At 40.1% G+C, this 12392-nt stretch overlaps 1 protein-coding gene across 2 annotated transcripts in view; it reads left to right on the forward strand.

Annotated features, from left to right (window-relative positions):
- The window catches only part of CDK12 (cyclin dependent kinase 12), a gene marked incomplete at both ends in the record, with an annotated part of 79052 nt that extends 68868 nt beyond the window's left edge, over positions 1-10184 (forward strand). Inside the window, 3 exons of one of the 2 annotated variants that reach the window (XM_080714238.1) lie at positions 1177-1388; positions 3321-3773; positions 9472-10184. In XM_080714238.1, the coding sequence (XP_080570364.1) occupies positions 1177-1388; positions 3321-3773; positions 9472-10184 (1378 nt within the window). The remainder of the gene's footprint in view (positions 1-1176; positions 1389-3320; positions 3774-9471) is intronic. The other variant, XM_080714239.1, reaches the window with a different exon arrangement.
- Positions 10185-12392: the final 2208 nt, after the last annotated feature.

Here is a 12392-nt window from a genome sequence, read left to right on the forward strand (position 1 = left end):
TGAAACAGTCTCACTGAGTTGGAAAGGGCCTTACTAAGTAGCTGAGGCTGTCCGTGAACCGTGATCCTCCAGTCTCAGCCTCCCAAATGCTAGAATTACAAGCGTGCACCACCATGCCCAGCTCTGGCTCAACTTTTTGTAGTTTTTAACAAGCCAGTAATCTCTGCCGTTTTTTTTTTCTTTTTCTTTTTTTTCTTTCTTTTTTTTTTTTTTGCGGTACTAAAGATGAAACCCAGAGACATTCTACCTCTCAGCTACACCCTCAGCCCTGTTTTTTATTCTTTATTTGTAAACAGGGTCTCACTGAGTTGCAAAGGGCCTCACTAAGTAGCTGAGGCTGTCCTTGAACCTGGATCCTCCTGTCTCAGCCTCCCAAATGCTGGGATTACAAGCATGTGCCACCACGCTCTGCTTCTGCCTATTTTTTGCCACCTTAAATTTGACCAATAAAGTTCTCCTTTATTTCTGTTATATTAAGGAAGAACAAAATTTGACCAGAATATGGAAGTTTATATAGCAGATATGGCCCTAATATTAGCAGAATCCTCATTTCTCACTGTATAAACCTTTTGGGCATTTATTTCTTCAGTCTATTATCTGCCATGATTCATTCATATTCTTTCAGTTTTTCATGGTATTGAAGAATGAACTTAGATTTGTTCTATTACTGAGCTACACCCCCAGCCCTTTTTTTGAATTTTATTTTGAGACAGTATCTCATTAAATTGCCAAGACTGGCCTCAAACTTGTGATCTTTGTGTCTCACACTCCCCAAGTAACTAGAATTATGGACATGTACCATTGTACCCAGATGCCATGGTTCTTTATTTTTGCCTCTGTGGTAATGGGAGTTGAACCCAGGGGCATTCTACCTCTGAGCTATACCCCAAACCTATTTTAGTTTTTGAAACAGGGTCTCACTAAGTTGCTAAGAGCCTCACTAAGTTGCTGCGGCTGGCCTTGAACCTCCAATCTCCTATAGCATCCCAAGTACTAGGATTACAGGCATGCACCACCATACTCAGTTGCCGTGATTTCTTATATATTGATACTATTTACTAATTTTTATGTTTTCCTTATTATTTCCATTTCCCATGTTTCTTGCTTTCTCTCTTTAAATTCCTTATTTCTTTATTCATTCATTATTGCATTACCCTTTGCTTTGTCTTTTTCCAGCCTCCCTCACTGGCAGGATTGCCATGAACTGTGGAGTAAGAAGCGGCGAAGGCAACGACAAAGTGGTATTGTGGTAGAAGAGCCACCTCCATCCAAAGCCTCTCGAAAAGAAACTACCTCAGGGACAAGTGCTGAGCCTGTGAAGAACAGTAGCCCAGCACCACCTCAGCCTGCTCCTAGCAAAGTGGAGCCTGGGGCTGGGGATGCAGTAGGTCAGTGCTGAAATCAGATCTTTGTGCTTTTATTAAGCACATTGGGGCAAATTTTGAAGGTCATCTGCAAGGAGTATGTGTGTGTGTCTTTTAGTTTTGTCCAGTAAGGCAATAGAAAAGAAACTGATGTCCTCGTTTTAGGGGAGAAGATGAACCATGTTTTGTACATATCGTTCAGGAAGTCTACAATAGATGGGTTTTTCCCCTTGAAATAAAGAATACTAGCCAGGCATGGTGGTGCAAGCTTATAATCCCAGCATTTGAGAGGCCGAGACCAGAGGATCGTGGTTTGCAGGCCAGCCTCAGCTACTTAGTGAGGCCCTTCACAACTTAGTGAGACCTTGTTTCAAAATAAAGAATAAAAAATAGGGCAGGGGTGTAGCTTGGAGGTCGAATGCCCCTGGATTTCATCCCCAGACCTGCAACAACAACAACAAAAAAAGGAATACTATATCTCAATTAGCTGTTTGATATAAGTCAGTTAATTAGGTATGCAAATTTTAATGTAAAGTTTACCCATGGCTTTCTAACACATAATTTAGAGCCCTATTGTTAGATTTGCTAAGACCTTAGAATCTAATCATGTTATAGTTGTTAGATGTATTTCATTTTGTAGACTGTTATTTGATCTAAATATATCTAAAACTGTCATAGTGGACTACTACAGCAAAATAGTTCTCTTGTGGTACCACCACTTTTCCTGAACTATAGATCTTTTTCTGATTGACTTTTCCTTCCCTGTCCATCTACAACTGTGATTCTCAACAGTGACTACCCATTAGAACCACCTAGGAAACTTTAAAAATAAATAGCTTTATAAATAAATAGAACTTGCCAGATCTCTAGGGATGAAGCATGAATGTATAAAGTCCAGAATTCATGAACATTCTTGAACGGTGTCTGAATTTTAGAATCTGCTAGTGCCAGGCGTGGTGGCACATGCTTGTAATCTCAGTACTTGGAAGGCTTAGACCGGAGGATTGCAAGTTTAACGCCAGCCTCAGAAATTTAGTGAGGCTCTTAGTGAGACCCTGTTTCCAAATAAGAAATAAAATCAGGCTGGGGCGTAGCTTGGAGGTATATTGCCTTTGGGTTCAAACTATCTGCTAGTAATTCTTATGTATAATTGGATTGAAAATTACTAATATAAGCCAGGTGTTGTGGCACACACTTGTAATTCCAGTACTTGAGAGGCTGAGACAGGAGGATTGCAGGTTTGTGGCCAGCCTTAGCAACATGTGAGGACCTCCACAACTTAGTGAGACCTTGTTTCAAAAAAAGAATAAATATTAGGGCTGGGGGTGTAGCTTGGAGGTAGAATGCCCCTGGGTTCTATCCCCAGTATGGCAAAAAAGAAAAGAAAATTACTGGCCTTGAACATAATACAGATAAAATGAAATGTGGTTTTTTTTTTTTTTTTTTTTTTTTTTTGTGGTGGTACTGGGGTTCCTGGAAGCTCTTCTACCTCTGGGCTACACTCCCAGACCTATTTTTACATTTTTATTTGGAAACAGGGTCTCCTAAGCCAGCGCGCGCGGCTGGCTTCAAACCTGCGCGATCCTCCTGTCTCTGCCTCCCAAGCGCGGGGATTACAAGCGTGCGCCACCACACCCGGCTTTTTTTTCTTTTTTTTAAATTTTGGTGGTACTGGGGATTAAACTCAGGGCCTTACACATGCTAGGCAAGTATGCTACCACTCAGCCACATTCCCAGCCCTTAAAATAACTTTTTACACAAAATGCAAAGATAATGTATTTTTAAGCAGTGTGAAGAATAACAAACCGTGACATGACAATTTGAGGCATGAAAAATGAGAAATTCATAATAAAACCTTATTCTTTGAATATTATAAGCTGCTATTGCCAGTTGAGAAAGGAAAAGGGCCCTTGCCCTGCCTGTCCTCTTACACTGGCTCCACTCTCTTCCCCACAGGCCTTGGTGACATCACCCAGCAGCTGAATCAAAGTGAATTAGCAGTGTTACTGAACCTGCTGCAGAGCCAAACTGACCTGAGCATCCCTCAAATGGCACAGCTGCTTAACATCCACTCTAACCCAGAGATGCAACAGCAGCTGGAAGCCCTGAACCAATCCATCAGTGCCCTGACAGAAGCCACTTCCCAGCAACAGGACTCAGAACCCGTAGCCCCTGAGGAGTCTGTGAAGGAGGCACCTCCTGCTCCAGTAGTCCTCCCTTCAGCAGAGCAGACAACCCCTGAAACTTCAAGTGCACCAGCTGACATGCAGAATGTATTGGCAGTTCTCTTGAGTCAGCTGGTGAAAACCCAGGAGCCAACAGGCAACCTGGAGGAAAACAACAGTGACAAGAATAGTGGGCCACAGGGGCCTCGAAGAACTCCCACAATGCCACAGGAGGAGGCAGCAGGTAAACAGACCGGTCATGAATCTCATTGAGTTCAGGTGCTGTTGGTCCTCTTAAAAATCTCTTTTAACAATTTTTTTTTTCACATCAAAACCCTCAGTTTCATTTTTTTTCTGTAACCTAATCTACAGGAGAAATTATCATCATGTAATTTATCTCTTACTCATCTTCTTTTATTTAATTCTCAAGCTTCCCAAAGCACCTTTCATAAACTGATTTTTTTCCTATTTCCTGGGATATATAGGTAAGTAAAGCTCCTCTGTTCATTCAAGGAAAACACAGCCATAGCTAGTGATACATCTTGAACTAATGTGTGTGGTGGCCAGCAGTTCCTAGAAAATCTGACTTCCAGACAAACATTATCATATTGTACTTCTTTACTTCTGGTGGAGTGGATGCTGGATTCAAGTCTTACCTGGAGGATACAGTCAAGAAAACCCTAATATAACACCATTTAAATTTCCTAAAGAACAATTTGAGAATAGTTCTAAGTAGATCATTAAAACCATACATTTTCTTTCCAAAAAATAATAGCACATAAAGTGATTCCTTTAAATCTGTGTTGCTGAAAGAGACAATGAAATGAACCCAGATCAGAAAATGAGCATTATCAAAAAAAAAGGGGGGGGGGAGGGAGGAAAATGTTATACCTTGATCTCAAATGAACATGGAATGCAATTTATTAGAGGGAAAAGAAGTTTAAATTCTCTAGTCAAATCTGATTCACAATTTGTTTTCAAAATCTTCTGTGGAAGTGTTTTCAAGTCCTTGGAAATTTTCACTGTCCATGAAGACCCCATGAATTGGGGACTAAGAAGAGGCACAAAGTCTTAAGAGATGTACTAATCTTCAATTTTAGGGTCCTGCATTCACATTTTATATGGAATGGTGTAGAAAGTATATGATTTATTTTCATTGGTATGGGGTCAAATGCATAAGCTATTTTTTATATGTAGAGATTTCTCAAACTGGGAGACAATAAAATTAACCCCTTTTATACATAGGAATTTACTATAGTTAAGAGAGTTTAAATAAATCTGCCTAGATCTGGGTGTGGTGGTGTGCACTTGTAATCCTAGTACTTGGGAGGCTGACACAGGAAGATTGCAGGTTCATAGCCAGCCCCAGCAACCAAGTGAAAGCTCTCCACAACTTTAATGAGACTGTTTCAAAGCAGAAGATAAAGTAGGGCTGAGAGAGTAGCTCAGAGCTAGAATAACCCTGAGTTTAATCCCTAGTACCACAAAATAATAAATAAATCTGCCTATATCAGCTACATGATGAACTTACACTAAAATTAAAGCCTGAACTCTGGCCAGTAGTTGTTGTTTTTGCTTTTTAGAGAGGAGTATAAAATTGCCACAACTAATTATTGTGGTCACCCCTGGATTATCCAGTTGATGTCTGTATGATGTCTCCCCTGTTCCAGTTTCTCCCTTGATATCTTACTTGACCTTTTTGCTGTTCATTAGACTTCCACCAGAGGGCAGACTGTATAAACCTGAGAAGGTGACAACCTGTATCATTTTGGCTACGTTTGGTTATTCTGAACTTGTTAGGAAAGGGTGACAGTCAAAGTCAAATGCAAACCGGACGTGGTGGCACACGCTTGTAATCCCCACGCTTGGGAGGCAGAGACAGGAGGATCGTACTGGTTCGGAGCCAGCCTTGCTGGCTTAAGAAACCCTGTTTCCAAATTAAAATATAAAATACATCTGGGAGTGTAGCCTGGAGGTAGAAGGGCTTCCAGGAACCCCAGTACCAACCACCAAAAAAAGAAAAAAGTCAAATGCAGGTGAAGTGGCATATACCTGTGATCCCCGTACTTAGGAGGATGAGACAGGAGGATCACAAATTTGAGTGCAACTTCAGCAACTTAGCAAGACCTTATTTCAAATAAAAAAAAAGGAGCTAGTGGACCAGCTCAGAGGTAGAATGCCCCTTGTTTCAATCCCCTGTACCAAAAAAAAAGTTATTTTTATATGTACTTAATACCTCTCTTCAGTATAGAACTGTTAGGGATTGGCAACATTAAAACTATGATTTAGCCATGTGTGGTGGTGCACACTTGTAATCCCCACACTTGGGAGACTGAGACAGGAGGATTGCACAGGTTCAAAGCCAGCCTCAGTTAGTGAGGCTCTCAGCAACTTAGACCCTGTTTCCAAATAAAATATAAAATACAGGCCGGGTGTGGTGGCACACTCTTGTCATCCCAGTACTTGGGAGGCTGAGACAGGAGGATCACACAGGTTCGAAGCCAGCCTCAGCTACTTAGGCTCTTGGCAACTTAGTGAGACCCTGTTTCCAAATAAATAATAAAAAATAGGGCAGGGGGTGTAGCTCGGAAGTCAGATGCCCCTGGGTTCCATCACCAGACCCGCAGAAAAAATAAAAATAAAAAAATAAAATAGATCTGGAGTAAAGCCCAGAGGTAGCTCCTGGATTCTACCCCCAGTACTACCAAAAAAAAAAAAAAAAAAAAAACTGTATGATTTATAATTCATAATTTATTCTTAATTCCTCTAAGAAGTTTTATTAACTTTAATGGTTCTTTACAATCCATCTGCTTTAGCCAGGCGTGGTGGCGCACGCTTGTAATCCCTGCGCTTGGGAGGCAGAGACAGGAGGATCGCGCAGGTTCGAAGCCAGCCGCACGCACTGGCTTAGGAGATCCTGTTTCCAAAATGAAAATGTAAAAATATGTCTGGGAGTGTAGCCTGGAGGTAGAAGGGCTTCCAGGAACCCCAGTACCACCAAAAAAAAAAAAAAAAAAAAAATCCATCTGCTTTACTAAACTTTATTGAAAAAGAATTTTCATTTTATACATGAAAAAGAATTTGAACCCAAGAATTAGTTCTGTTGAAACACAATTAGTTCATTTTTATAAAATGAGAAGTTTAAATATGAAAAGTGGTATAGCTGGGAGAATGTAAGTTTAGATTTTTCCACTTTTGGAGTTATATATTTTTTATAATTATTTCTCCTTAGTCTTTGAAAACCTAATGTTCAGCTAGGTACTGTGGCACATACTATATTCTCAGTACTCGGGAGGCTGAGATGGGAATACAGGCTCAAGGCCAGTCTCAGCAACTTTAGTGAGATTACTATTTTAAAATCAAATAGGGCTGGTAGAGGTAGAACACCTCTGGGTTCAATCCCTAGTACTACCAAAAAAACCCTAATGTTCCATTTGTTGTACAGTCCCGAAATACTTTTAAAAATGCTTAAAGCCGGTCGTGGTGGTGCACACTTTTAATCCTAGTACTTTGGAGGCTGAATCAGGATTGCACATTCAAGACCAGCCTCAGCAACTTAGCAAGACACTCTTTCAACAACAACAACAAAAAAAAGAGCTGAACATGGTGGCCTGTAATTCCAGTATTTAGGAGGCTAAGACAGGTGGATTGCAGGTTTGAAGTCAACCTCACCAATTTAGGTTCTCAGCAACTTGATGAGACCCTGTTTCCAAGTAAAAAAATAGGGCTAGAGGTAAAGCTCAGAGGTAGAAGGCCCCTGGGTTACACACACAAAAGAGTTAGGAGTATAATATAGAATGTCCCCCAGTCCCCACCTCCCAACATACATGTAAAGACTGCAACTGCCAGGCGAGGTGGCACACACCTATAATTCCAACTACTTGGGAGTTGGAGGCAGGAGAATCAGAAGTTCTAGGCCAGACAAGGCAATTTATTGAGTCTCTCTCAAAAAAAGATGTGGATATAGATCCCTACTGGGTTTAACTCCACTACCCCCCAAAAATGACAGTTTTTTGATGTTCATATATAGAGCTATGTAGTATTGTGTTCATAGCAGAAAGCTATGAAATCATAGATGCTTGTACTCCATTTAGCCGATACCTGCTGTCCAATTTGTGAATTTTCCATGGCTAATTTTTTTCCTTAGATTAACTTTCCCCTGCTACTCAGCCAAGCAGCCAGCCAGTCAACAAATAACTTGGTAGGTACTACATATAGGATAATTAGCTCATCCTTGGACTACCCTGTCTGGTTTTATTTATTTATTTACAGAACTGGTGATTAGACCGAGGGGCATTCTACCTCCTATCTACAACCCCAGCCCTATTTTTTATTATTATTATTATTATTATTCTTTGGGCTCACTAAGTTGCAGAGGGACTCACTATGTAGCCGAGGCTGGTCGCGAACCTGTGATCCTCCTGTCTTAGCCTCCTAAGTACTGGAATTACAAGCATGTGCCACCATGCCCGGCCCGTCTGATTTTAGAACTTCAAGTTGGCAACGTGGGAACCATCTCAGTCCCAGGGAAATTGGGACTCTTGGTCACCCTTCTTGTATGTTACATTATAGGACCTGATCATATACTTCACAACCTTAGAATTTTGTAGCATTTTCAGAGTGCTTTCATCTGCATACTTAGGGAATACAGACTTATTTCCTAATTGTTTTTGCAAAATATAATCAAGGTAAATGTTATCAAAATATCTTCTATGACTAAAAACTCACTTTGGCTTGTCTACATAAGGACTTTAAATCACTAGTTCTGATAATGAAAGAATAATTCTATGGATATTTTAAAATATGCTTCCATGGAGAGAAGAAAAATTATTCATTTGGAAGATATCCAAAATATTAAACCTTTTCTTTAGCAGAGTGTCTCCCAATTATATGTCTTAGTGACTTTGTATTTCCTCAAATTCAAACCATCTTACATCTCTCCTCTCCTGCCTGGGCAGGAGTTCATTATCAGACAAATAATTGCTATGCTTAGGCAAATATAGAAACCAGTGGAAAAAGTCTGGGCAAGTGATTTGAGAAAGACAAAGATTGTTGTAAAGATTGTGTGTAGTATGAGTTCAGTACATTTCTAAATACTAAGTTTTTGACACTCTCCAGGATAAACATGTTTATCAGCAACAGCAACCCATTCTGCATGATACTGCTATAGTGGTTTTTGTTTCATAGCATGGAAGAAATGTAGAAGGTAAAATAACAAAACAAAATCATTATAGAAGAGTACTTTTAGTCTTTATTATGACATAAGAAGCTAAATGGCAGTGTGGTTGTGACTAGCCTTCAGAAAATGTATGGTTATTGAGAGAGGTAACTAAGTATTTTTTATACATGATAGTAATAAGTTTTTACTTTATTTCATCTCTCCTGTATATTCTTTAAGTTCTATTTCAGGTTAACCTTATATCATCAAATGTTCTGTAAATTGTTGGCCACGTCCATGCAAGGTCTCTGTTGTGCAGCAAGATTATGTTTTAGAAATGTGACCACAGCATGTATATTGTTCCCTTTCATCTTCTTACTTTCTGCCATATTTTCAATAATGTTTTGATCTAACAGCAAAAAGGGCCGGGGAAGCTGCCAACATTCTACATATTAGAACAGTTCTTTAAGGAAGGAGATGGAGGAAATCGCAGACAAAAACCAGAATAGTCATTTGAAACATATTATCTTTTTATACCAGCTGTTATATCCAGCATGCAACTGTTTTAATCACCTGATTTTATTTATAAATTGCAATTTCCTGATCCCAAGATTTTATTCTTTATGTATCTGGTTACTTATTTTGATATTTGTTTATGTTGGGCAGCGTGCTTGTGTGTATGTGAGAGTGTGTGTGTGTGTGTGTGTGTGTGTGTGTTTATGTTTGTGTTTATAATCACATGTGATTTTTAAGATGGTGTTTAAAAGAAGTAACCCTTCCACAGCATGTCCTCCTCACATTCTTCCACCAGAGAAGAGGCCCCCTGAGCCCCCTGGACCTCCACCGCCGCCACCTCCACCCCCTCTGGTTGAAGGCGATCTTTCCAGCGCCCCCCAGGAGTTGAACCCCGCCGTGACAGCCGCCTTGCTGCAACTTTTATCCCAGCCTGAAGCAGAGCCTCCTGGCCACCTGCCACATGAGCACCAGGCCTTGAGACCAATGGAGTACTCCACCCGACCCCATCCAAACAGGACTTACGGAAACACGGATGGGCCTGAAACAGGGTTCAGTGCCACTGACACTGATGAGCGCAACTCTGGTCCAGCCTTGACAGAATCCTTGGTCCAGACCCTGGTGAAGAACAGGACCTTCTCAGGCTCTGTGAGCCACGTTGGGGAGTCCAGCAGTTACCAGGGCACAGGGTCAGTGCAGTTCCCAGGGGATCAGGATCTTCGTTTTGCCAGGGTTCCCGTAGCTTTACACTCAGTGGTTGGGCAACCATTCCTGAAGGCTGAGGGAAGCAGCAACTCTGTGGTACACACAGAGACCAAGTTGCAAAACTATGGGGATCCCGGGCCAGGAACCACTGGGGCCAGCAGCTCAGGAGCAAGCCTTCACTGGGGGGCCCCAGCTCAAACTTCTGCTTATGGAAAACTCTATCGGGGGCCTACAAGAGTCCCACCAAGAGGGGGAAGAGGGAGAGGAGTTCCTTACTAACCCAGAGACTTCAGTGTCCTGAAAGATTCCTTCCCTGTCCATCTTTCCATCCAGTCCTCTGAACCTTTAATGAAATCACTTGCCAGAGCGAGGTAATCATCTGCATTTGGCTACTGCAAAGCTGTCCGTTGTATTCCTTGCTCACTTGCTATTAGCAGGCGACTTACAAAATGATGTCGGCACCAGTTCCCCTTGGATGGGCTATAGCCAGAACATTTACTTCAACTCTACCTAGGAGATAAATAGAGAATATGGAGAGGGTCATTAAATTGAAAAGTAAATGTTGTATTAGCTTATTGCCTGCACTTCTTGAGCAGAAGAAAGAAGTTTCTGTTTTGAGATGGCTCCGGAGAGGCTCTCTTTGGTTTTTAAAGTTTTTGGAGTTTTGTTTTTTATTTTTTTTAATGGTTTCTTTCTTTTGAATTTTAATTTAGATCTCACCCCCCTTTGAAAGAGAATAGTGTTCATAAAATTTGAGCTGCTCTTAGGTTTTTGGGCTAGAAGGGAAACACACAGTGGCCTGGCTGATTTAAATAAATGTTTCCTTCCTCTCCACCATCTCACATTTTTTGCTTTTAAGTGAACACCCCCTCCCCTATTGAGCATCTTGAACATACCTTTTTTTTCCAAATAAGTTACTCATCCTTAAAATTTGCTCTTCATTGACAAAAGATATGCCCCTCTCCCTGCACATAAAGCAGGTTGTAGAAAGGCATTCTTGGGCAAGTTGGTAGACTTAACCCAGTCTTTTCTTTTTGCCCATTTTCTCCCCCTCCATCTCTCCTCTGGCCCCTCCTTCTCTCCCTTTTCCCTCCTCTTCCTATCTCCCTCTCCCTTTCTCCATCTCTGTTTTTGAGGCATTTGTTTGGAAAAAAATTAACCGTCGAGATGCCTCAAAACCTGAACTAGTTCTTTACCTTTTTTTTTTTTTTTTAATAAAGGAAAGGAAAATCAAACTCTTATATTGTTCTCTGTAACTCTTCAATTCTAAACTGTTTTGTTTTTTTAAAACCATGTTCTGATGGGGAAGTTGACTGGTATATGTGAACAGCCTAGGACATTGCTGTGAGCTCTAGTTAGAAATGATGCCTCGATATTTCTAGAGGGCCAATCAGAGCAGTTAGCATATTGTTTACACATATATTTTTATGTCAAACAACAAAAAAACTTTCAAAAAGCATTGTGATTTTGTCAAAGGAAGAAAAAATCCTAAAAATACATGGAAATGTAACCTAGTTTAAGGATGCATATTTTTTTGAAGATATATCAATACCAGGTAACCTTTAAAAAAAAATAATTTAAAAACAGCATATCGTGAGAAAGAACAGTATTGACATGTACACATCTCAGCATGTATATCCTGCTAATTATTTAGGGATTTTCCTCCAGAGAAATTTGGTTTTGGTTTTGGTAAAGGGATTAAAGCATGACTTCCTGGCAAGAACTGCCTTATCATAAACAGGAAGGAAATGGGAACGAGAAAGGCTTTCAGGTGGGTTAACTTGGGGCTTCTCATTCTGGCTTTCATTTTTGTGAGTATACCAGCATATTGAGTGTTTTAAAACTTGATACATGTCATATAATTTATCTGCACAGACTTAGACCTTTGTGAAATGTAGGTTATACCCTTTTGCAAAGAAAAGGCAAACATGCTTTAGGACCCTGGAAAATAGTTTTCAAAACTCAAGTTTTACATTTCAAAGCCAAGTTCTTATATTAAAAAAAAAAAAAAACTTCTAAGAGAAAGGTGCATTAATTTAAAAAATTTAAAGAAACGAACCTTTTTCATATACATACATGAAGACTATCTTCTCCCATTACTGAAATAGGTAGTAGATACTAGTGTGTATATTTCCTTCTTTTCTCTGGTTTTGGTTTGGCCTTGCCCTCAGGACCAAACTGATTAATAAGAGAACATTCTAGCCATTTTGGCTTTGATGGATTTTATACCAATGTGCCAAATTAGATTGGCTAGGCACACCAACATGCTATTAGTAAATTGCATTAAAGTTAAACTTTTTGTCTGTTGACGTCTTAGTCCTCAGACACTGGCCTTTGTATTTTAGAATATTTGAATTTGAGATATTGGGCCCCAACTCCCCCTTTTTTTTTTTATTAAAGAAACTGAGTCTGGGATACTTTGAAAAGTATCTGTTCAGTAAACAAGAATTGTTCTCCCATCAAATATGAATAAAATTCTATTTTCAT

The sequence above is a fragment of the Muscardinus avellanarius genome (assembly GCF_963383645.1).
Source record: "Muscardinus avellanarius genome assembly, chromosome: 16".
In the NCBI taxonomy this organism is placed as follows: domain Eukaryota; kingdom Metazoa; phylum Chordata; class Mammalia; order Rodentia; family Gliridae; genus Muscardinus; species Muscardinus avellanarius.